The 26,835-nt window shown below is 40.2% G+C and overlaps 1 protein-coding gene across 3 annotated transcripts in view; it reads right to left on the bottom strand.

Moving 5' to 3' along the window:
* znf512b (zinc finger protein 512B) overlaps positions 1-23,088 on the bottom strand; it is a 45,470-nt gene extending 22,382 nt beyond the window's left edge. For 2 of the 3 annotated variants that reach the window (XM_072697351.1, XM_072697350.1), the window contains exons 1-2: positions 22,062-23,088; positions 19,255-19,380 (exon numbers count right to left, since the gene is read on the bottom strand). In XM_072697351.1, coding sequence (XP_072553452.1) covers positions 19,255-19,378 — 124 coding nt within the window. In that variant the 5' untranslated portion in view covers positions 19,379-19,380; positions 22,062-23,088. The remainder of the gene's footprint in view (positions 1-19,254; positions 19,381-22,061) is intronic. The other variant, XM_072697352.1, reaches the window with a different exon arrangement.
* Between the last annotated feature and the right edge of the window lie 3,747 nt (positions 23,089-26,835).

Below are 26,835 nucleotides of genomic sequence, written 5' to 3' on the forward strand. Positions count from 1 at the left end.
GGTCTGGTTTAGCCTGGTTCACTAACTCCAGCCTTTGTTCAGTTTATTCGGTTGATCTAGCTTTCTGAACTGGCACAACACAGCCTTTGTACAGGGGGCAAACATGCATTCTGTTAATTGCCTGAAAGTTGCCAGATTGTAATATTTTCAAGGAAAAGATGACCTTAATCAGTTAACACATTTGTTAAGGCAGTTAAACTCCTGGAGTTTTTTTATGGACAAAAACAAGTCGGCCAAGTCATTACAAGGACCATTTTGTCTGTCTCAGTCCCTACTGTCCAGGGAAGGTCTTGCATTTCAGAGCACTGCTGTGTTTGACTGCATTTATATACTTATTTATATTCTTTAAATACTTAGATATTTATTCCTGCACTGTATGATATGCTGTTACAATACCAGACTGGTATACCTCAGCATGCCCTCCTGAACTCCCTATTTACTCTTCATTTACACACACAGCACATTCCTTCTCTATATAGCCATTCCTTTTAATTTAAGTGTAGTATCTTATTTTGGACCTTAATCACCCAGCCTTCATGCACACGTTAGCACATGCACATATTTATATTTGGATAGTTTTGTATTTATTGTATTTACTGTCTTTGTACGCGTTTTGTCTATTGGCCTTGTACAATTGTATGTCCAGACTTTGGATGATCACCACCCCACTTCCATCTCCAACTCATCCCAATAGTATTGCATGGAGCATCATCATTCCAGAAAGCACAGTTCCTCTGCTTCACAGCTCAATATACCCCTCTAGCCCATGCCTGGCATTAGCAATACTTCTCTACAGGGACTAGACAAGCTGTGTGTGTGCATCTGCACATCTGTGTCAGCACAGGATGCAACTTAAAGTAGCTAAATGAATTATTTAGAAGGGGTGTCCACAAACATTTGGTAATATAGCGTACTTGGGAAAAGGGAAGGAAGTAGGGATGTCCTGATCAAGGGTTTTGTATGTCCTCATCCGTTTTGATAGTATCAGACTATCTGCTGATACCAATCTGACATGATTGGTTCTTAAGCTGTACGCTAACTTTAAGCTAAAGTTTTCCCACTTTCACAACTCTCTGTTCCACCTTAAATAAAACCGTAGTTACGTTCTGCTGTTGAAATGTACACAATGTAACTGCTCCACTATTAAAGGTGGAATGGAGAGTTGTGACAAGAAGCCTACTTTTTTGTGTTAAAAATAAATCACTGTATCGGATTGGGAAATCCTTAGGAGTAATATTATATATAATATATATAAAAGCTCTGTAGAAGTGTAAGACTTGGTGGAGATTTCTTTGGTAAACTGCAGTACAACATTTACCACACACATGGAAAAGCATGGAGCAAATCTCACACTGACTAAGACTAAACGAAATTTGGCCAGTTTGGATTTTCTATTGCTTTTTGTGTTTGTGTGTGAGAAAGAGAGAGAGAGAGAGAGTACTTAAAGGTCCATCAGGCCTATATTCACACACACTTGAGCTCTTAAGGAGAGTGAGATCTCATTTCAAGCTATCAGCTGAGGATGAAACTGAGCATGAATTTTAATTTCTGTCAACCAAAATAAAGGTCTCAAAAAAGAAGCATAATTAAGGAATTTGGCTCTCGGGTAAGACGTTCTGTGTATGTGTGTGTGTGTGTGTGTGTGTGTGTGTGTTGCTATGGGAATGAGACCCACTTGTCTTACAGTAGTACTGTAATGACTTTCACAGCATATGTATTAACTTACAGGAACATGCACCTACACGTGCACACTCACACACACTAAGATATACTGAACAACCTGTAACTATGAAAGCCACTTCTAGATTTATTGTTTTTCCTGCCTTGGATATTCTCATTCACAACAATCTTATCACATAAACATCAGTTTCTTTCACAAAAGTACCTACTATCCATTCCACACACACACACACACACACACACACTTGTGATGGTGGTGAAAGAAACAAAGAGTACTTTCTCTTTCCTCGATCAACATCCATGGTTATCTAACAAAGGCTCACACTCAGACACACACACACACACACACACACACACACACACACAGAAGCAACCCAGTTCACGAGTTGTTTACAGCGCATACACTCATGTTCACACATTCTGTGTGCATACACACACACATACATGCACAACCAACAACTAAATGTTAATCAAATGTTCATCTATGTTCACACACAACAGTAAAAGTAAAATATTACACACACACACACACACACACACACACACACACACACACACACACACAAGGCCATGCTGTAATTTGTGAGAGTGTGAGGCCCTCCCAGCTGTCTCTTACTGCAGCTGCACATTGTTCATTTTCATCCTCAGTGGAGCAGGAGGACCAGAGAGAGACAGACAGACAGAGAGACTGAGATAGAGAGAAAGAGAGAGAGAGAGATAGAGAGAGAGAGACAGAGAGAGAGAGAGATGGAAGAGAAAAACTGCAAAAAAAAAAAAAAAAAAGAAAGGCAGAGAGAATCTAGGAGGAAAGAGAGTAAGTGAAGAGACAGAAAAGGAAAAGGAAGGGTGGTAAGAGAGAAAGTGACAGAGAGAATGTAAAAGAGAGATGGACAGCAAGACAGAGAGAAAGAGACAGAGGAAAAAAAGACGGGGTGGTTTGTGCTGAGTTGTGCCAACTGCATAATGATCTCAAATAACCCGGCTGCTCTGCTCTGCTCTCTCTGCCTGCTACAGCTTCCTCCCATAACTCTCCCTGCCCAGATAAACATCAGCTTAACACATACACACACACACACACACACACACACACACACACACACACACACACACACACACACACACACTTTTATGCCTTGCCAGTGTGTTGGATCATGCATATGTCACTATATAATTATTAAGGGTGGGCAATATGGTAAAATAAAAAAACAGTAATCAATGTGATGTGCAAACCAGATTACAAGGGTCTCATTGGCCTCCCTACTAGAATTTTAGCTTACATTGTGTCTATAATAAAAATAATGAAGTATAAGTACATTATACATCCTGATCAATGTATTTGAAAGGTAAAATATAAAAAATGAAATAATGCACTATGTTTTTGGTATTAGTGAAACACATAGATGTTTGTATAACAAATTGAATAGAGGGCTTAATAGAAACTGCTAAGCTCTTGTATTGTCAGTAATGCAGTTTAACATTTTAACAATCGTTACCCTAAAATATTTTTACTGATCTGGGTGCTGATATTGTTCATGGAACATTTATCATTTATCTTCTTATCAGTTGGGTCTTAGTGCTCTACTGCAGATAACTGCAAGTTGATGCTTGTAAAGTGTTGATGGAGGTGCTGGAGGAGGTCACCATTTCAACTGAACTCCTTGCTTCCAAGCACATGATGGCCAGCTAAGAATAGTGCCTAATATCTATTGTTGTTTGCATCTGATAGACAGACTACTTTGTTATTCTGCAGTACACTACAGCTAAATGTTTGAGGCTGTGGAGCACGATCAGAACACAAACCAACCCCAAAAACAACCTGATACTTGTATAAGAGCTAGTGGTAAAGGAAACAGATGTGCAGATAATCTGTGATCTGTGCGGATGACACCCCACAGTACAGGACACACATGACCCCCGAATCTGGAACCATAGTCTAACTATAACAGTGTGAAAAAAAAACTTTAACTAGTGATACAATGAACAATATTACAACTGCTTAAAAATGCATGCAGATGGGGCCCCGGGTTGTCTAATGGACTAAGGAATTGCCACTATGATCCAAGAATCGCTGGTTCAAATCCTGGGTCATGTTGCTCGTCAGCAGACAGCAGACAGAGAAGTCAGAGAGGGCACAACTGGCTTTGCTCTCAGGGGTGAGTTGAAGGCACTTCCTTCCCAAATCACTCCTAGTGTGATGTTGATCAGCACAGGCGTCTGTTAGCGGTTGTTTGGGTGGCTCAGAGCGCGCTGGCTGCCTAGCAATGCTACATCAGTTTGTAAAGAGGCAGTGGCTGGCTTATTGTATCAGAGGAGACATGTGATAGTCTTCACCCTGCTAATGTTGGGGGCATTGCTAGCGATGGGGGGGCGGGGGGTTCACATGAATGGGGATTGGGTAATTGGACAACCAAACTGGGTAGAAAAATGTAACAATGCATGTGTTGTAATTTTTTTTTTTTTTTTTTTTACAGGACTGACACAGGCAGTATTTACAGTTTAAAAAATCATCACCAAGGCGTCATCCAGCACAGCATTTCCCTACTTTGAGTAGTGAAGAGCTTACAAACAAAACAGACGAGCGTGTTCATAAGGACGGCGCCAACACACACAAAAGATCTTGGTGAGATGGTAATGTAATATGTTTTCACTGGGAACTTACCATAGGGGTTGTGTTGCTCAATATTTTATTATCATACTGGAAACTACATATGAATCAAAACCCTGATGTTTAAACATACTGCTTTTTTACACAATTAACATTCATTTTTAATAATGTGAAGAACTCGTGATGTAATGGGTGATTGCTGTATGGGTGAAGGGTAATTTGATCAAAAACAGTCACAGCAACCTTAATTGTTAGGTTTAGGATCTTGTCATTTTCATGTAGGTAACTGTGTAATGATAGGTGAAAGTGTTGCTGATCACATCGGGGGCCCCGAGTGGTCCAGACTAAGGCGCCCATGCCATGCTGCTAGCCATCGGCAGCGGAGGCCCTGAGAGAGCACTATTTGCCTGGATGGCGCCCTCTTCTGACATCGCTTTGCTGCGGTGCTGGTTGTCAATGGCGCCTTCGGGCTGGTGCGTTGAAGCCGGGCATGCGGCACGCTTCCCTTTAGGCGTGCTGCTTGCCTGGTGATGTTGCATCACTGGCAGTTCCAAAAATGAGAGGCTTGACTGTGCACATGTCAAAGGGGGAGTGTGTTAGTCCGCCCTTACTAGTGTTGGGGGCATTGTGTGCGATGGGGAGGGAGGGTACGTACAGGTTGGGTAATTGACGGTCCAAATTCGGAAGAAAATGGGTGATAAAATGAAGAAATGCCAAATGGCCACAACAACATAAGAAGGGAGCTGCCCACATGTTAGAGCATGCAATGTACTATACAGGAAGATGTGTAAGCGCAGTTGTTAGGTGCAGAATATTGTCATCTTCCTGTATTAGGTTACTTACTTACACTTACTTAGTATGTTAATGTCAGTCATTTTTGCCTTTTTGCTCCACAGGCAGAAATGGAGACACATGCGTTATTTCTTTTGTAATACTTGGTTTCAGCATCCCACTCTGTCCTCTCTTCTTTTACCTTTGTGGCTAATGTTGGATCTTAACTTTTTTCTGTTCAGCTCATTTGTATGTTTTTAATGTTAATTCTGTTGCGGTTACATGTGGGCACACTATCCACTGAAAAGAGAGCACTTTGTGTAGAAGATGATGAGTCATCACCAATCTACTGCTGCACCGGTTTGCTATAGTATAAGCAGAAAGCTCATTCAAGTCAGATTATAAAAGATTTCCCTTGGCTATTTATGAATAATAAGCTGTACAAATGTACTCATTTGTAATCAGCTACATTTTCATGGTTCAGTCACTAGTTCAGTAGCAAGGGGCTGTTGTAGCACAGTAGTTAGAGCACTAGGATACTGATCACAGGGTTGTAGGTTTGATATGCTGGTCTGCTAAGCTGCCACTGTTGGGCAATTAACCCTCTCTATGAAGGGAAGAATTTCAATGTACTGTGAAAGTGTAGAGGAATGATAAGAATACCTAGCTTCTTCAGACAGCCAGTACCAGCACACCAGTCTTCTGTGTTTGTGCATTATAATATGGTAATACTAGAGAAAATCTCTATTTCTCTTCCCCACAGTCAATCAGATACCCAGATACACTAGAGCAGCATTATTTTGTCATTTTTGTTAATGGGCCCCCCTATAGGTTGGGACTATAATGCATTTTTACACCACTGCTGTAAATATAAATCATGACGCGATTGTGATTGTGGACAGCTATCCACATGCATTTGTTGACAAGCTAAAGGAAAACAACAAAAGACAATATAATTATGTGAGAGGACTCATGCAGCTCCACCAAACTACATACAGGGCCCAGAGTGGCAATGACAGAGAAGTTATTTAAGTAACTAATTAATAAATTTAAAATTTTTAATAATCTCGTGATGTAGTGGGTGATTGCTGTATGGGTGAAGGTTAATTGGATCAAAAACGGTCACAGCAAACTTAATTGTTAGGTTTAGGATCTTGTAATTTTTATGTAAATGGGTAACTGTGTAACGATAGGTGAAAGTGTTGCTGAACAGATCATAAACTGCCACATCGGGGCCCCGAGTGGTCCAGCAGACTAAGGCGCCCAGAGGATTGTCGGTTCGAATCCCGGCCATGCTGCGAGCCATCGGCAGCGGAGGCCCCGAGAGAGCACTATTTGCCTGGATGACATTGCTTCGCTGCGGTGCTGGCCGTCAATGGCATCTGCGGGCTGGTGCGTCGAAGCCAGGCATGCAGCTCCACCAAACTACATAATGCAGCAGCAGTGTTCAGGGCCCAGAGTGGCAATGACAGAAGTTATTTAGGTAATTAATTAATTGCCACCTAATGCTGCCTTTACTCAAATATCAGATTTGTCAGAATGCACATGTCTAATTTCCATTAATGTGTATATCTGTGGAGTCTAATATCGCCATGTCTACCCTAAACCGAGCCCCCCATATCTCTTGAAAAGTCACAAAGTCTGCTCAATTCATTAAACAGCATACAGTATCATAAGTCAAAGCTATTTGCAACAGCCTCTCCCTCTCTCACTCTCTCTTTTCCTCTATTTCATTGTTCCAGAGTCACTGTAGAAGAGAGACAACACTTTCCCACTTTGTTGGACTTCTCCCAAGATGGGAGCAATGCCAGGGATCTCTCTCCCTCTCTCTCTCTCTCTCTCTCTCTCTCTCTCTCTTTCTTTCTGAAGATGTGCAAGCACAAGCGTTCAAACAGACAGACATGAACCTCATCAACTACAGCTTCTCACTGTCCGTCACAATAGCTAGCTACAAATACAGCGGAAATAATTCAATAATAATGTTCATTTGGAATTAAACCACGAATATAAGTTGTTACAGTCTTTCCATCATCTGCTACAAGCTGTTGAATGAGTTACCAGTAATGACCTCACCACAGGCATGATTGGTTACTTTACAAGGCGTATTTTTGCTCTACAGTTTGAACTGAATGCTAATCTAATAAAAGATTCTGGTGGAGTCATTCTGACCAACTGAATTCTTGAGTCAATCAAGACAACACAGAGCTAAAAATGATTGTAGCCGTGTCAGGCGGGAAACAGCTCAGCGTTTGGGAGTTTGAGAGGGTGGGATTACATTCTTGGCTTTGACAAGCCAATCTAGAAGCATAGAACAAACTAGATTTCTGAATGGATTCATATTTCTGCAGCAGGAGCAAAGCAGGCAGTGAGGGAGAAGCGTTTGTTGTGTTTAAGTGTGTGTGGAAAAAAAGAAGAAGAAAGAATCACGTTGCCATTGTCTCAGAAACTCTTAAGACTGGCTCCCAAGAATTGAGCCAAGCATTAATCTACTCTTCATACAGGTGCAGATGTGTCTTTGGCCTTGCTGAAGCTCATTTACATGAACTCTCTTCTATCACTTCACCATCTGTAGCCAAAATTCACTTTAGTTTATGGCACTCTTCCTGCTAGTCTAAGCTTTCCCTTTTAAAATACACTGAGAAATTTCAGGTACAATATACTACTATTTTACTATATGTAAAATTCCATCAATCTTTTAAAGTTAAAAAAGCTCTCACAATACTATTCAAATGTAAGGTCATTTTAAAAGTTAACGTAAGTAATGACATATTTAACTATATATTTACATAGTTTTGAAAGTTACATAGTTTTTAGTCTGAAATTACATATTTGTGCAATGAAACCAAGAAGTCAAGAAATGAGAAAAATGGATTTATTTCAAATTCAAAAGCTGATTTACAATGTACTACCATATTTGTGCTTTAAGGTGATGACTATGATGAATGCAACTTGTGTTAAAATTACAACTTAAATATGGAAACTGCAATTATTTTTCTTATATAGTTTATATTTAACAAACTCAAATATAAGTAAAAAAAGAAGTTATCACATCCAGAATAATCCTCTAATGGAATAACTACTTTATTTTTATTTCAATAAAATAATCATTAAAATTCAGATATTCTACATAGGAATACGTTATTCTTAAAAATGAAAAAAAAAGTAGTCAAGAGGAAACAATCCAAATTAACATTTGAGTAAACAAGAAAATAAATAATCTTATTAGAGCTATGTAAAGTGACAGATTTGAACAGGCACTTCTTAAAACTGTTGGAAGTACATAACCACACCAGTTTGTCATTTCTTTCAGTTAAGGTTGGAAATGGTATATCCACAGGTATAGAAGAATGTGAAAAAGATATCATTACCTATAGATAAAGTGTCTTAGTGACTTAAAAGAGTCACTCTACCCGTGGCCTAAACGTGAGAGATGCAAGACCTGAAAAATGACTGGTTCCCCAGGTGCTCTTGAGCAAGGCACCTAAGCCCCAATTTCTCCCTGGGGGGGTTGAGATGGCTGCCCACTGTGTGTTTACAGCCATGAATGGGTTAAATGTGGAGGTTACATTCTGCTCGGTCACTGTTATTTCCAATATACAGTGGAATCCAAATGTTCGGGCAATCCTGTAAATATCTGTTACTGTGAATAGCTAAATGAGTATTTGACTACCTGATTGCCTAAAGGCAGACAGTTAATTAAGATATTTCTATAAAATCTTGAACAAATTCCCACCTTTTAAGATACCAAAATAACAGAAAAGCAAAAGGGTTCTGAAACATACATTTGGGCACAGCTGAACAGTGAACCACAGCTCCACAGTCTGCAAAGTCTTCCTCCGGGTCTTTAGTAGTCAAATAAAGGCTTTGACTTGCCTTCTAGATATCCTACGAGCAATTCTCTCTGAAAGTTTTCTTGGTGTCCCAGACCTTAACTTGAATTCTACCATTCCTGTTAACAGCCATTGCATATTAGATAACAAACTGAGGAAATGGCTACCTGTAAACAATTTGCCATCTTCTCCTGCTCTGTGGGCATAAATTATTTTCCCGGTAGGCATTTGCTTCAAGAAAGCCATGGCTTCTGACTGATGGAACAGTGTTTGAAGTTTTTCAGTCTGGAGTTTTAATTTAATAGGCTCTGAAATTTGCATCCTCTTGCCTTTTATAACAGTAACTGTAAACACATTAGGCTGCCCAAATGTATGCTTGGCACTGTTCATAGACATGTACAGACATGTACATGTGTGCTTGCATGTTGTTCTGAAGCTAAAAGAGCTAAAAATTAATACATAAATAGATGAAGCAGGGATTCTGATAGGGATGTGTGTGTTAACATGATATTATTGTCATCAAATATGCCTTGTAAAGTAACCAATCATGCCTGTGGTGAGGTCATTACTGGTAACTCATTCAACAGCTTGTAGCAGATGATGGAAAGACTGTAACAACTTATATTCGTGGTTTAATTCCAAATGAACACTGAGATACCACCACTGCATTTTAGTCAAACCAGAGTGCTGAAGTGTTGCCAGATGCTGTTATGCACAGCAGCTGTCACATTGTGATCGCATTCTTTATTTGCAGTTTACAGCTGTACCTTCATGCCTCATTCTAAAGATTGCAGTGCTGTCCTTTCATACTCACTGTGCTATCTAGAGCACCAATGTACCACCAATGTATGTGTGCTTCAGCTTCCTTTCATTTCTGACGCAGAACCTTTAAGAACTTTACAGACACCAAAATGCAAAGTAAAGCATCTGCTACTGCAAATGGTTACAAACAGTCCTGGTCCCAATTTTAATACCAAACTATGCCCTGAGGAAATGAATGCTTTCATGACTAATGCACATCACTTCCACATAATTTCAATACCATAATTGGCAAAAGAAACTGAAAGATAAAATTGTGTTCATGCAAAATAACAAATGCATGTTGAAATGACATCCAGATTTCTTTTTTTTTTTTTTATAGATATAGCAGATTATCAGACAAAGATAGATACTGGCTGTGTGGTAAAGCAATGATCTTGAGATAATTGCTGTAATTTACATACAGAGATAGTAATATAAATAATTTATATAGGTAAAGAGTGCCTTTTGCCTGTGGCGCAAATAGTTCCGCATTTTATTATGTTTTTGTCCACATCATAGATAAACACTGAAATAATCACTTGTTCAGACAACTAAGGTGTATATTATAATAACTAAAAACAGCTAAAAAGAGAGATAAATATCAAAATATCAACCAGCTATATATTGCAGTTCTGAGCGAGGCAAGTTTGTAGGGGCTCCATGGTCACAGGATCCTGCAGTTCCTTGTTTGACCGCAAGACAGAACTACATAGCATGTGCATTAAGTCAGCGTTGTACTCTTCATGCGCTCGGTCAGTGTTTTTTTAAATGTATCAGAGTCAAACTGGAATATTTGTCAAATCTGTAAAACTAATGCATCACTTTGGGGAAGCACTAACCACATACCCCTCTCTTGAGTTCATCACTCGGACACACAGCGAGTATGAGAAGACAGCAGCGTTAACAAATACCACTAACCACACAAAACAGCAAACAGTGCAGGCCATATTTAACCACGTACAGCAGCAACAGTCGGAAAGTTAAAGGATGAAGCTTTCAGCGCTAGATAGGCAGGTTACCAGTTGATTTCCATGTTTCACACTGTCTTGTTTGAAATACTATTAATAACAGCCTATGGGTGTAAGAAAAAAGTAATGATTTTTATGAATAGTTTACATGCAAAGATTTATTGCAGACAGTAGTTTATTGTGTATTTTATTTTACGCTAGATAGCAGTGTTGTACTTTGTCGATTTTTAGATCTCACTGTACTGATTGCTTAAAATTATTAGGCAATTCTTAAAAAAAAGTTTTCTTTTATATTTAAACTTTAATAGTTTCCCTAAATTTGATAGAATTTTAAATGTTGCCTTGATTTAAATATCGCAATATATCATAATACACTGAACTGTAAACCCTGTATCGTGATGCATATCTTATCGCCAGGCTCTAGCCAATACACAACCCTAATATTACCATTCCTGCCAAACCTGAATGCAAATCAACACACCTCAAATATTTTTTATTCAACGTCAGGCACATATACTTGAAAGTTACTGAGTAATACGCAAACACAGTTTAGCTGTGAAAATTATAGTGCGTGTGTAGTGTGTGGTATTGGCAGGCAGCTCTAATCAGTGATGACAGAGAAGGAGGAGCCCTAACAGAGAGCAGATGGAGGCTATGCGGTGGGTCAGAGTCGAGCCGTGTTGCCCCCAGCAGCCTGGCAGCTCACAGCATTAGGACCACAGTAACACTGCTGACCAATCAAAGCACAGTAACTTAAACAGTAACATAAACAACATCCCATACACTCTTATAAATAATGGTGCTTCAAAATTTCCTCAAGCCAGTGTCTGGAATATCAATGTCTCACCCTCAGTGCCATATCCTGAATAAATTGGAGTAGTACAATTTATATAGTCAACAACTGAATGCCACATCAACTTACAAGTTCAATTACAATTCAGTATAATTCAGCAATATATTGTTGTCAAATTTATTGATACATTTTAAACTGAACTGGACAAATTATAAATAAATATTCTAAATGGATATTTTTAGATGATCAACTACCCAACCCACATGTTAATGCTCTGCCCAATCGCATGTAATTCTGACACTGAAAGGGGGAAGACACATGCACAATAAAGGGCTCAATAACTCATCTCATAGTGGTGCTTTACATTACACTGGTTTAACACTGCCCATGGGAAGAATAAACATGTAGGAGTCCATTCTTGATTAAAAGCTTGGTTTTTGCTGTCCACTTTTCTTATTTTAGAGCACACCATGTAAATTAACTTTATTCCGACGGCGCTTTCTTCTCCGACCGCAGTTTTATTCCATTGACAATGATGATAATGATTGACTAGCAACGGAGTATCAATATTTGCAATACATGGGATTGGTCTGTGAGTTACCTGGGTGTATTTCTATATATAATATATATAGAAATGCATGAAATACTACATGAAGTACTATGTTGCAGTTTATCCCAATGACTATATCTTTATAGGGCTTAAAAACCAGCCATAACCCGTGATTAGCTGATCAGTCTCATATAACCGATTTTGTGCCGCCCATGTTTACGCTTGTGCACTGCACGAGGGCGTCACCATGGCTGTGACCAAAATGGCTTACTATAGACCTTCTCACAATCACCGTGTCACCTGACTTCAGCATTCCTCAAAAATCTTCAAACACAGATCAACCTCAAAAGTACTGAGGCATGCCCTGTGTAGAACATGCCAGCAATTCCTCAGCCGTTAATGCAACTCTTAAATTATTAAATTAAAGCTAAACAACTTCCCTTCAGTTATATCTTAATAACTCCATCTCAAACCCACTGAGGTGGCGAACAGAAGCAAAATGACATAAATGACAGACCGGATTGTATTTTTGAGAATGACATAGAAAAAGACAACCTAAATGCAGACCATGTGGTCATTAAATCGTTGGCCTTTAAAACTTTGAAGTAAATTACATCAACTACATAGGGGTGTGTAATACTCAGTATTAAAGCAGACAAACCATTAGGTCCTGCAGCACTATATGTAATGGAAACGACATACGACAAACATGCCACTGGTGGTGCTTTAACAATAAACCTGGAATGACCTCTCACTTAAATCACCATTTTAAGCGCTAGAATGAACTGCATGTTGAGGGTTCAACAAAGGGAGAAGACACTGAAAAAGGAAACGAGAGAGGAACTGACAGCACATTAAAAAAAAGAAGAAGAGCAAAACTCCTGCAATCCTATTTTATAATACATTTCATAATACACGATCAACATGAAGACCGCTGTTCAAAGCAGTTATCTTAAAAAACGCTTCCCATTAAAATGTACAGCAGACTGAAAGTCCAATAGGATATCACAGGTCTCATTAACAGACTTTAAAAGAAGACTAAACATAATCAGCAGAAACTCCACCACGTCTGGCTGTTAAGAAGTCCATTTCCTGTCAAATTAATTGATATCCTATTTTAATTATGTTAAAAACACCTCACACATACACACACTAACTCTCAAACACACACAAACGGAGGGGTCTAAACACTGGTTTTGGCAGATTTATAATAAGACCACAACTGCAGGAACACCACAGCGTTGTTGCTGCTGAGCTCCCTCTCAGATGCTCTGTTTACATGGTAAAGTCGGTAGCAGTGGCCACAGGCCTGGCACAGAGTACACAGGAATGCAATAACTCCTGCACTCTTGTCACTCTTTCAGCTCAGTTGAGTGAGGATATAGTAGGCTGCAGTGACAGACAGAGTATTCAAAACCTAAAAAGCTTAGATTACGTAGTGTTCCCAAGCTGGCATTTCAAACTCTGAATTGTGGTTGGTAGCGGTATTGTGCGCCAGTGTTGGACATGGTAGAGTCAACAAATCTACATAAAATGTCACTATTTTTTATCATCCTGTTTCTATTGTATGTAAATTTCCATTTACGCACAAGTGATTCATCTGTCTGCCTCAGGATGCACATGATAAATAATGAGAAAACTGCATAGAAGTAGTGAGACTTTATTTCATTCAAGGGTTTTTGCCTTTTCTGCTTTTCATGATCCACACCATCCCAAATGTGTTCAATGAATCCACTGAGTTGTTCCACAGGAAGCATGGACAGAAAGTTTGGAAATCTCTTCAAATGACATTTTTTTTTTAAGAAGAAAGAATTATTTTGGTCTTTTAAGTTGTTAATTGTTAGTTAATTTTGTTTTCTGTCATTTTCCTTGATTTGGCTTGGCTGCCACTAAATTTGGCTTAGCTGATGTCAGTACCAGCAATGAGTTAGCAATGAGTTCATGGAAGCTACTCACATTTTTTTGTAGATGTTTGTAGCATAGCCATAGCTAGACACAATTTCCTACTTGTGTTAGCTACGTGTTGTGACTTATTTTATGACGCAATGTGCAACAGTTACTTATATCATGGCTCAAAGTGTTTCCCCGCACTTACTTTACAGCCGTGGCGCACGCTCAGGAGCACATGAACTGAAAGATCCACCTGTATCCACTTTTAATCAGAATACTGTTTCAATCAACAATAAATGATTATAAAACACTCAAATTTATATACTTTAATCACACTTCAGCAATCACAGTCAGCTAAAGGGCTAGGTCTCCATCTTAGCACAAATTACAGACAGTTGCTAAATAGTAGAGCAATTGCACATTCCACCATATAAGATGATCTTAATACTTCTAAACTTTTGAAAAACTAAATCATGGTCAGTCTGCTGCTCAGTCTCTGATCACCCTTACTGTCTACATTCTTTGACTGTTTAATGGTAATGATCGCTGCAGACAAATTTCTGACATGATTCTAGTGGCAGGAAGTTTGCAGCACACAGCAAAAGAGAACACAAGTACACGCAAGGTTACGCATGAGATTCCACGCAACACTTAGTGTCACAGACTTCTTGCCTGTGTGACTGCCCTTGCCATGTGGAACACTGCTAATACAAGACTTTTGGAAGTGCAGTGAATTTTTTTTTTTTTTTTTTTACTGAAGCTTCACACATCTTCACACATATGCATTTAGATAGTCTGCAGACTGGCAAAGTGAAAACAGAATTTTCGATATTTCTAGCAAAAAAAAAACTCTGTCAGGTTAGATGGGGACAGTCGTTGGACAACCATTTCCAGGTCTCTCCAGAAATGTTCGACTGGGTTCAAGTCAGGGCTATGGCTGGGTCACTCACTGAGTTGTGCCTAAGCCACTCCTGTATTGACTTGCCTGTGTGCTTAGAGTAATGGTCTTGTTGGAAGGAGAACCTTTGTCCCAGTATGAAGTCCCGAGTGCTCTGGATCCGATTTTTCATTAAGAATATGTCTGTTCTTTGCTCAACTGAGCTTTTCCCTCAACCCTGACCATTCTCCTTGTCCCAGACACTGAAAAACATAGCATGATGCTGCCACTAGCATGCTTCACTGTAGGGATGGTATTGGGAAGGTGATGAGCAGTGTCTGGTTTCATCTAGACATCTAATTTTGCTTTTTTGCAAACTCCCTGACGGGATGCATCTGTCCAGCCATTGTGCCATAAGGCCCAGATTGGTGGGGTGCTGCAGTGATGGTTGACTATCTGGATGTTTCTCCGATCGGCACACAGAATCTTCGGTTCTTGGTGACCTTTTTGCTTTACTTAGTTTGAAGGGGGATAGCTCTAGGAAGAGTCCTGGTTGTTTTGAACCTCTTCCATTTAAGAATTATGGAGGCCACCATGCCTTTCAGTGCAGCACAAATGCCTCCACATGATCCTGTCTCTGAGCTTTACAGACAGGTGTTTTCTCTTCATGGCTTGGTTTTTGCTTTGATATGCAGTCAGCTCTGAGACCCTACATAGAAAGATGTGCGTCTTTCCAAATCATGTCCAATCAACTGAATTTACCACAGGTGAACACTAATCAAGGTGTAGACACCAAAATGGAAGGCCCAAAGAGCTACATTTGCCACAGCAAATCTTGTTCTAACACTTAGACAAATGGACTCCATTAAGCAACTGTCTAAAGATCTGCCTTTGCTGCTTGAGGTTTCTACAGCATTGGATGTTATTAAGACCAAGAAAACTTTGCTCAATGCTGGTTAAATAGGCAAAACCAAACCTCCATATGACTAAAAAAGGCTTACATGAAAGTTGAGTCAGTTGAGTCAAGAGGGTGGTGCACTGTTCTAATGTACAGAGTTGTTTGCAACTTGACTTGTCAGTGCTAAAGAGGTCAAAATAGAATTTTTTGACCAGCAAATGTACGTCTGTAGACAAAAAAAAAAATGGTAATTGCATTTAATAAAAAAGAACACTTTCCGGTCTGTAAAACACAGGAGTGGGTCTATCATGCTTTGTGGTTGTGTTGCCACCAGTGTTACAGAGTCCAGACTCTGTAAGGTGCCCAAATGTTAATGTTATGAATGATGTACGTATTATGTATTATTATCAAAGATTGTTGAAAAGACTGTTTTACGTTTGGTTTGCTACAGAGGCTGTGTTAACTACTTCTTAACTTACAAAAATACATAGTAATATCGTACTGTACTGATATCAAAAAGTTATTTTTGAAGGGTTTCCTGAAATATGAACACCTAAAATACAATTGTATGGAAAGCAACGATACCAGCATTAAAATATCAATACGAAGGATAAAAACGTCTTTAACATTTTCAGCTCAGCAAGTGGCCCTTGCTCTTTGTGCAGAGCGGCAGAGACTGTTAGCACATCACCATGACGATGGCAAAAGGCCATCAATAAAAACACTGTTAAGGGTATAATGAGTGTCAATTAATCAATTAGCCCCCTTACACAGCTAAATCAATTTGCCATGCCAGAGCTCCCGTCATTTATTATGGGACAGAGTCGTTTTTGTTCTCCCATGCTATTCAGCCGAGCAACAGGGACAGGCGTTCAAGCACAGACCCAAACATTCTTTAAATCCAATTATGGTAACGACACGAAAATGTTACAGCAACATTTAGAGGATGCATGAGTTTGGGAAAAGCATGTTTCTGAGTCTAGCAGTAATGGACAGAGGTGGTGAAGGCGTATTGAGCCTGCGCACTCAGCGATAAATATCCTCTGGAGAAGACAGTTTGGCCTGACACTGGGAAAGCAATAAAAAGCCTCTTTGCAATTTACTCTCAAACATCATGGCCAGGATGCAGGAATATCACGCTCATCGCTCATTCTTGAAGCAGGGCCAGGTTCATCTTTCAACACAGAATGCCACAATCAACTACATACTTGATTCGTCATAGTCCCAAGTTTAGCAGCTCATTGAATCATTGTTGTAGGTTTAATTGGTACAATTTTAAAATAAAAATCATTTGTAAAATGTAACTCAATAAAAAAATACTATTTCCTGCGAGTAAATATAAATGTGTATATAAATGTGTCACCCCCACATTTATATAAATGCCTAAAATTAGAATCAGTTGCAGCACATTAGCTGCGGATGATTAGAACATCATTAAAGGGGATTTTAGAGGAGCTCGTCTTATTTAAACCTCAGACATTTAGTTTTAGACATGTAGGTTTTGCTCCTGATTTGTCAAGTGAGTTGTTACCATGATGAAATTCAAAGAGCTTTCTGAGCCCTACAGAAAGAAAAGCTGTAGATGCATAATCTAGAATCTACAGGTAGCTCCTGCCACAGCTGACAAGTAAAAGTAAAGTCAAAGTAAAGCATCAGAAAGAGACCACACATTTGATTTTCATGGGAGGTGTGCAAGGAGGAAACGCTTGCTGTCAAAAAAGGACATTAAAGCCAGACTATAGTCACCTTTACAACACATACCAAGGCCATGACATTTGGAACAATGTAGCTTTGGACAAATGAATCCAATGTTGAATTATTTGGACACAGTAAAAGTGGACATGTTTGTCATAAACCAGACACAACATTCAAGCACAATAACACATTCACTGGAAATGTCATGGTTTAAAGCTGCTTTTCTGCAGCAGGGCTCCTACACAATATTTTATTATAATAGAGATCGCTTGAGGAAAATATGGCTAAAAATTAAAGCTGAATTGCCATACAGCTAAAAGTATTCTGCATAGAGAACTGGACGTCCTGATTTTTTCACATGACTATCATGAATTTAGATTTTTGCCATATTATCCTCCACTAATATTTCATATAAAAACAACTGATGCAATTAAACAGTATACAACTAAACTGAATTCTGCTAGCCTATATTTGACTAATAAGACTAATAAAGTAGCTAACCACAATAACGTATATTTGAAATATCCCAATTTGAACAAGATTAAATATTTGTATATTTGTATCATCTAAAATGACAAGCAGAGCATTTCCTGAGCGAAGATCTTAGTCAAAGAACCTTCAGTCAAAAAGTCTAAAAAAAACTGTCCAATATTTTTATTGTACTGTCTCGATTTCTGTCCAACTTAAGTGGAAAATCCTGCTTTGTGAAATGCCCCCAGAGAAGAAAACAGGCCAAAAACCATGACTCATGAAAAAAGTCCCTCAGCAAATCAGCCCTCTGAGTTTCTGTCACCTCCTCCCACAAGCGCTCATTAAACAGCAATCAATATATATCCTCATGTCCCACACTGTGATTCAAAATGGAGACAGAACATTTGTGGACCACTTAATCTGCTTGCCACTTTGCACTAGTATCCACAACTAGAGTACCGTAAGACAATCCTGGAATCATCTATTGCAAAAACAACCCCCCCCCCAAAAAACACAATACAAGTCAAGCATGACCATCAAATTGCAAATTTTGTGCTCATGCTTAACCAGTCAATATGTCACCGACATGTTTTCTCTGTGTTTGATTTTAGCATCTGCGGTAATCCATTTAGTTCAAAAATGACGACAGCTGTTCTTGAATAGCTCATCAGTAACTGTTCTCGCTCTTTCTCCCTGACACTGTCAGATCTGTCGAGCTAAATGACTCCATACTGCGTGTGAATGCAGAGAGGAGCGCTGAAGGCTTGCATATTTACCACAGAGCTAGTCATTCACGTTACGACGGCCTGTGTCAGGGGAATGTTTTTCATTGACACCAGAAAAAATGCCTGCCCGTTTTGAGAAAGGCATGGTGTCAAAAGCCCCTTTATTATAATGAGACAGCAATCATTTCCTGTCTTCACTGTATTGGAATGACAGAATTGTTGTCAGAGAATACAGCACTGAAATATATAATCTAGATACACAATAGAAAGACATTCTAGATTAGCGCAAGTTCATCCCTCACTACAAACACTTCTGCAAGGTCTCAGCAGATGGAAAGCAAAACAACTGATAAATAAAAAAAAGCATAAAAATGATAAATGACGCACCGTCACTGAACAAATTCATCATATTTGCTTATAAAGTAAATGCTAGCTTAAGCTAAGGGCATTTGGGAGGCATCAGGGACATACCTGAAGCTCCTCCCGCACCTCTTCTCCTGCCTTTAACTCAGTCAAATTTCTCAACCCTAGCCCCATTTATCAAGAGGGGTCTGGCCTCCTAGCGCAAAGAGGAAGCCATCTAAACTGCAGCCCAAGCTCTCACAATCAGACTTTCCCTTTCCATACCATAATCATATACTGACAGCATGGTCAAAACACGCAAATCAGCCTTTAAGCCATTGCAACACCAGGTACTCACCATGATTGTCGTTTTCAGTGCCACCCATCCGTGCCGTCTCCGGGGGGTGAGACTGTTTCGGTGGGCGTCCTTTGGACAACCCTGAGGGCGGCTTAACTAACCGGGCACTGCTGGAGGTGTCCATACCTGTATGGGCACACACACACAAACATAGATCAATACACAGAACAGTTTAAGCACAATTAACAATATTTATTTACACAATCAGACTTGTCTATCATGAAAGGGTCACCTGGAGTCAGGTAAATGAGGCATAACAGAATATTATGGAGCGTAATCGCGCACCAACCACCACATGCTGACACACAGAGCTCAGAGGCAGTTGTCACAGTTTATCCAGGGTACTTGGTCATCTAGTCACTCCTGGGAACATGATCAATGTCTGTGTTTCCACCAGCTTTTCAGGCCAGTCACTGGTACAAAGATGAATGAGAATGATCCCCATTTTCAAAGGGGAAAGTATGTAATATGTCTACTCCTGTAAATATATATTCATGCCATTGGGGTACAAACATTCACCTCTACAGAGGCACGCGCAACATCGGAATGTGTGTAAACAAACTATCCCCCCTTTTTTTAACCAAATTAGCAAAATCACACTTAATTCTGATGACAGTTCTTGGTGTTAACTGGTCTATGCTGTGAAACGTGTCCTCAATTTCTCACATTAAAACTTTCAAATGAGCTAAATGATCACATTTTGCATGATTATTTCCGCTAAGCTCATGTAAACATTTAATTTTTCACATCTGAAATCAACATATATTAGTCAGTGTGCTTTTTTTATATTTATTTCATTTTGTAAGTGAAGGAGTGTTAACTCAGAAACGCTTCACAGTTTTGTCTACTAGAGAAGCGATAACACTCGACTGTGCAGTGCCGTAGCCCTCTACTTCTGGAGCTTAACAGCCTTTTAACCCTTTCCCCAGTTCTACAATTTTCTTATCTGCTCCAAGACTTTTTTCTTTATCCGCGAGCTCTTTTTCTGCATTCATATTTGCAAGCCATTCTACACATCATTTTAATCCACGATCATCAATCTGTACCAGAAATGAGCAGCGTATGGTACCAAACGCAGGCTGACAAAGACTAATTAAAACAAACAGGACTGATTATAGCAGTATCGTGCTTTCCTATTATAATAATGCTGTTTCACTTCCTAATTCAGTTCAGCTTGGAGGGTCACCATTTCATCTTTTTGACAGGCTTAAAAATACATTTATTCATTTTTACCACAGCCATACTGTACACAGACAGATCCTAAAGAGTATGAAAGAGCATAATCTCAACTTTAGCAAAGTAACAGGGTCACAGATTTGTTTCCTAATCTCTGGCCCAACTTCAGCACTTGCTCACTGGCTTCTACTGTAAGTGTGTTGGGTGAACAGGTCGTCTGTTGTTTAATGAAGTACAGGGGAAAGTGTGGAAATGACACCACCTTCTGTGGTAATCAATCATCGCAGACTGATAGACGAGCATTAAATTTACACTGCCTGCAATTCAAACTCTCATTCGAGGCCTAATGTCCACACATGTCCTTGTTTTTATCAAAGGTAAAGATTTTGCAACAATGTAAATACAATTCCCAACCGATTATATCACTAAATGACTAGAACAGTTACAGCAAGAACACTGTAAGAGTAAACAAAAGTTCATTTTGAATGGAGTCATACCTTATTTACACTGGACTGCCAACTTTGTGCTAATCAGCTAACAGTGAAAACAAAGAGAGACTTACATACTTTCATATGAGCATTTCCAAAAGTACACTTTTGTATACACAGTCTGTAGACTTACATAACTGTGTTTCATATGTTTTGGGAGGACATTGCACTGACTGAAGTATTAGTTTAAGGGCAAACAATTGTTTTCTCGAGTCAATAGTTTCCAAATATTCTTGTAAAAATAGAAGGACAGTCCTGCACGTGAAGGAGTGCATACACAAGGGAGTCTTCAATTTCCCCTCATATTAGGATAGTGCTTCTTCACCACAGAGCAAGGCATTACAAATTGTGAAAAAAAAAAGGGGGGGGGATGTCTTTTGGCCGGTAGGCCAGACAGCAGAAGAAAGTGAAGAAAGCGATCGCTTTCCTGGCGCCTTGACTTTTCGCTCGACGTGAAACCACAAGCAGAACTGTTAGTTGCACTTCATCAGGCAGACGATGAAACCACAGGCAAGCCTGACTGACACTACATCAGACACAGCACACACCTGTGCCTGACTACTGATGTGGCCTACAGGATCAGCACCAGCACACTCCACAGCCCAGATGCTTTCAAGGGCCACAAACCTCAGCCACACCGATAAGCCTTAACTCTGGTGAGCACTGAGCCAAATGATTCATGGCTCCGAGTCTGGATGCCTTTTTGAGGCAGTAGTCTAATTCAACAAGAATACACAGGACATAGTGATATGAAAAGCAGCTGCTGCAAGTAAGTGCTATGTTATTTGGGGAATTTAACACATACACACCAACGTACACTTTCAAACGGTTTGCTTCTCTACCTTCTTCTTCATACTGTGTGTGTGTGTGTGTGTGTGTGTGTGTGTGTGTGTGTGTGTCCAAGAGTGTGTATATGTGCTTTAAGTATGTATGTTTGTATCCTGGGAGTTTGTGTGTTGTTGTGTGTGCACTCATGGATATGTGTGTGTGTGTGTGTGTGTGTGATCTTTCTTTGGCACGACGAAGCACGACCACACTGCCCAGCCCAGTTCCATATGCTATGACTGATCGTGTAGCTGACCCCTGATTGCTGATGATGTTGAGAGCCCTGTGAGCGCCTGCCTGCTGTAAGGCCACACCTACCTGAAACGCTGGAGCCACCCAAACACTCGGCCGGCCCGAGCCACCCGGGTCACCCACGTGCGCTTCAGGCTGTGTGTTTCTCACACCTCCCTCAGGGCGCTACATGGCAACTCCGCCTGGACTGGGGGTCCACAGCCGGCCACTTCCTCACGACCAGTACCGTCCACTCTCACAGCCCCCCCACCGCAACTCCACAGCAGGCAGCAGCAGGAAGAGGAGGAGGTGGAGGACCACGACGACGACCAGGAGGAGGAGGAGGTGAGGAAGAGCAAAGAGAGGTGGAAAGGAAACGCAAATGAACCCAAAGCCCCCGAACACTTTCACCTTGTTCCCACACTCCGTCCGCCGCTCCTTTTCTTCATTAACATGTGAAGCGCGAAGTCCCTCTCCTAACCTCTTCCAAAACACACACACAGTCGAGACGTGGTCCAAAAAAAATAATAATAAAAAAAACCCTCCACAAATGGTCACGAAGGAAAAACGGCAGCGACGTTACCGACCCCGTACGGAAAATATTCAACTACAAGACGCTTTTATAGGCAGTGAAGCAAAATGGCGACTTTAATACGAAGGAGGAGGCAAAAAATCCTCGCGCGAAAGGGAGGAACGAAAATATGTTTAGTGCAATCATTTCTCGACAGCTACGACCGAGTTGGCTAGGGTAAAAAAAAGAACAACAGAAAGCGGCGGAGTCGGTCGGAAAGGCACTGCTTCGACGGGTTTTTGGGCGCAGTCTTCGGTTCCTTACCTCAGGCTCGTGCCTGTTTTTCATACGGCTCTTATGCTGGCCGTGTACAGTACGAGTCTACAGGACGGGCTGCTGGGTCATGCGCGGATCCGCTCTGCCTGTCACTGCTGGAACTACCAACTGGAGGCAACTTGCAAACTCTCGCGTTATTATTGTGAGGCTATGTGTATGTATTTGATCATTTTTTTTAATTGAGAAAATAATGCTCATATTTCTGATTAATAAACGATCGCCTGACGGTGAGAGAGCGTTTGATGCGGCTCGACGTAATGCCGTCCGCTCGTGACGACAAGGGTTAGGCTTCAATGTAGGCTGCTAGCAGGCTAACCAACACAATCTGGCAACGCGGTTAACCGGGCAGTTAACGTGGAGCATTTATATATATTTGTCATTAGTGTCCGATGTCTTATTGGTTAAACGCCCTTTAGATTCATTTAATAAAAATTTAATCATGAGAATTGTAAGTAGTGACATGCTCTGCAAAATTCAGAATTAAAATCCTGACCCATACTCATATTGTCTTTAAATAAATACTAACATTTACCTCATACTAGTTTCAGTTTAAATGATCGGTCACATTTTTAGACATCAATGATAATAATAATAATAATAATAATAATAATAATAAACATACCTCAGTCTGATTAATGTGGCCGAACTATGTTATTATTATTATTATTATTATTATTATTATTAATATTAGTTGTTTAATATCATTAGCTCAGTGATCTTTAGTCTATCCAGTCAAATGATAAAATCATGATTTATGGTGAGTAATAAAGCACTTAGTCAGGGAAGTCAAACTTTCAACATATACTGTCGTGCTCTTCATGATGACCCAGTAACGACAGCGTATGACCCATAAATTGATTTTTCGTCAACCTATGACGTAATTTACTCAGACGTGCATGTCCGATGTGACCACCAGGGGGCGGCCCATGGCCGCTTTTTGGAGGCGTTAGTCACGATAACACTTTCTGATTTCTAACACTTCTCTCGTGCGCGTTTTAAGTCTTTTAATTGTAATTTTCACTTTTGATCAAGAGAGTATTTTAAACATTATTAAACATATAGGCAAACATTTCTTACAACGTTTGACTTCCACTCTTCACACATAACAAGGTGGCCACTAGAGGGAAGTATCGCCCCGATAATGTAGTGGGGTATGGTTGTTAACCGTTAAATGGTCAGTAGGGTTATTGGTCTTTTCCTTAGGAACTGGTTGCGCCAAAATGTCACTGTAAGTGTTTAGAGTGACTGCATTGGTCTGTCCCTTAAGCTTAAACAGACACAGGCATTCCTGCCTGACCATAGCGCTGCACAGTTTAGTACAGATATGCCCCCTAAATGAACTCCATTTCCTTTGTAGGTAGAGCATCTTCATCTAATAAACAGTTATGAAATGTTGTTAGTGTAAAGATGATTACAGAATGAGGTGCAGTTTTTTTAATATTGAGTAAAGCATCTTCAGTTTAGCTCCAATCCAACAAATCCAGTTAAATTCACAAACTCTTGATAATTAGTTTAATTCAATGTAGTATAAAAAGTAAAAAGACAAAGTTGACTGGAAGCTGGGGGAGAGGTTTAGAAGTCAATTTAGCAAGAAAAAAAAATCATGCGATTGGATGGGCTACCTCATAATGACACAGGCTCTTCCTTCAGCCACTTTCCAACAGTGATGTACTCCCAATCCAACTGCATTTCACGCTAGGAGACGAGAGTGGCACGCTGGGTTGAATGGCCGTCACGGTGTGTAATAGACTGGTGTACCTTGTGTTAACTCTCCCCTGTTGAAGAGGAAAGGCTCTTACGAAAGAAGTGGAAACCTACATGTGGTTGTTCAAAATTTAAGTAATTCAGCTTTTTGTCAAAGGCCTATATATATATATATATATATATATATATATAATGCACAGACTTTGAAAGATACAAGATATAAGCCTCAGATTGAGAAGTTAAACATGGATTGATTATTATTGTTTTTTTTATTGATAGTTTATTGCAGCTCTACAGGGTAATGTTAGCATAAAACTAGTTAATTATGTATAACCTTGTGCTGAATGTATTTATGCTCACAGTGATATGAAGATACCTTTACATTATGTCTCATGATATACAGATTATATATTTTTCCCAATCTCAATGTATTCCTGACTGTCTAATAAAATGTTCCCTCTTTATCTCTCTCATTTACTCCCCATCTTATAATGCAGCTGAAATGAACTGAGCTGGATATGGCCTGACAGTGCATAAATCTCCCTTTAGTGACACTGATTTACTCAGTGCCTGTTATGCTGACGGAGCCAAAACACAGATCAGGAGCAAATGTCAAGTGGATTTTTCAACACCCGCTAGGATAATTGTCATGCTCACCTTGTATTCTGACTTTGTGGGACATTGCATCATGTCAAAAACATGGGGAAGGGCTCATGATGGATAAAGAATAAGTAACAAGTCTAGAGCTGAGGCTGATGGCCTTGGAAATGTGTTGTACCACAACAGAATTGAGCACATTGGATTTGAAATGAAAATAAGATAGATGGACAGAACCAAGCAGAGAAGAAAGGCAGTGCAGTTATAAAGAATAAGGAATGAATTATGTGCAAGAGGAGCAGGTATCAGCAGGTAGATGACAATACTGAATAAATATATGCATATATTGGTTTTATATTTAGGTGACACTCCTAGTGTCCAGGAGTGCAGATGTGCAGAAATAAGGTCATCTTAATCTCTGGTTGCTTCTTTTTTCTAATTATCTTACGTGTGCATGTTTTGTAATTAGATGTATTTGTACTTTTATGTATATTAATATACATATATATTTTAAATGTATATTAATATACACTGCTCAAAAAAATAAAGGGAACACTTAAACAACACAATATAACTCCAAGTAAATCAAACTTCTGTAAAATCAAACTGTCCACTTAGGAAGCAACACTGATTGACAATCAATTTCACATGCTGTTGTGCAAATGGATTAGACAACAGGTGGAAATTATTGGCAATTAGCAAGACACACTCAATAAAGGAGTGGTTCTGCAGGTGGGGACCACAGACCACTTCTCAGTACCTATGCTTTCTGGCTGATGTTTTGATCACCTTTGAATGTTGGTGGTGCTTTCACACTCGTGGTAGCATGAGACAGACTCTACAACCCACACAAAGTGACTCAGGTAGTGCAGCTCATCCAGGATGGCACATCAATGCGAGCTGTGGCAAGAAGGTTTGCTGTGTCTGTCAGTACACCAGGAGACGTGGAGGAGGTTGTAGGAGAGCAACAACCCAGCAGCAGGACCTCTGCCTTTGTGCAAGGAGGAACAGGAGGAGCACTGCCAAAGCCCTGCAAAATGACCTCCAGGAGGCCACAAATGTGCATGTGTCTGCACAAACGGTTAGAAACCGACTCCATGAGGATGGTATGAGGGCCCGACGTCCACAGATAGAGGTTGTGCTCACAGCCCAACACTTTGCAGGACGCTTGGCATTTGCCAGAGAACACCAGGATTGGCAAATTCGCCACTGGCGCCCTGTGCTCTTCACAGATGAGACAGATGTTACAGAGTCTGGAGACGCCATGGAGAGCGATCTGCTGCCTGCAACATCCTTCAGCATGACCAGTTTAGCAGTGGGTCAGTAATGGTGTGGGGTGGCATTTCTTTGGAGGGCCTCCATGTGCTCGCCAGAGGTAGCCTGACTGCTATTAGGTATAGAGATAAGATCCTCAGACCCCTTGTGAGACCATATGCTGGTGCGGTTGGCCCTGGGTTCCTCCCACTGCAGGACAATGCTAGACCTCATGTGGCTGGAGTGTGGCAGCAGTTCCTGCAAGATGAAGGCATTGAAGCTATGGACTGGCCCGCCCATTCCCCAGACCTGAATCCGATTGAGCGCATCTGGGATATTATGTCTCGCTCCATCCACCAACGTCACGTTGCACCACAGACTGTACAGGAGTTGGCAGATGCTTTAGTCCAGGTCTGGGAGGAGATCCTCATCAGGAGCATGCCCAGGCATTGTAGGGAG

The sequence above is a fragment of the Salminus brasiliensis genome, chromosome 14, assembly GCF_030463535.1.
Source record: "Salminus brasiliensis chromosome 14, fSalBra1.hap2, whole genome shotgun sequence".
In the NCBI taxonomy this organism is placed as follows: Eukaryota; Metazoa; Chordata; class Actinopteri; order Characiformes; family Bryconidae; genus Salminus; species Salminus brasiliensis.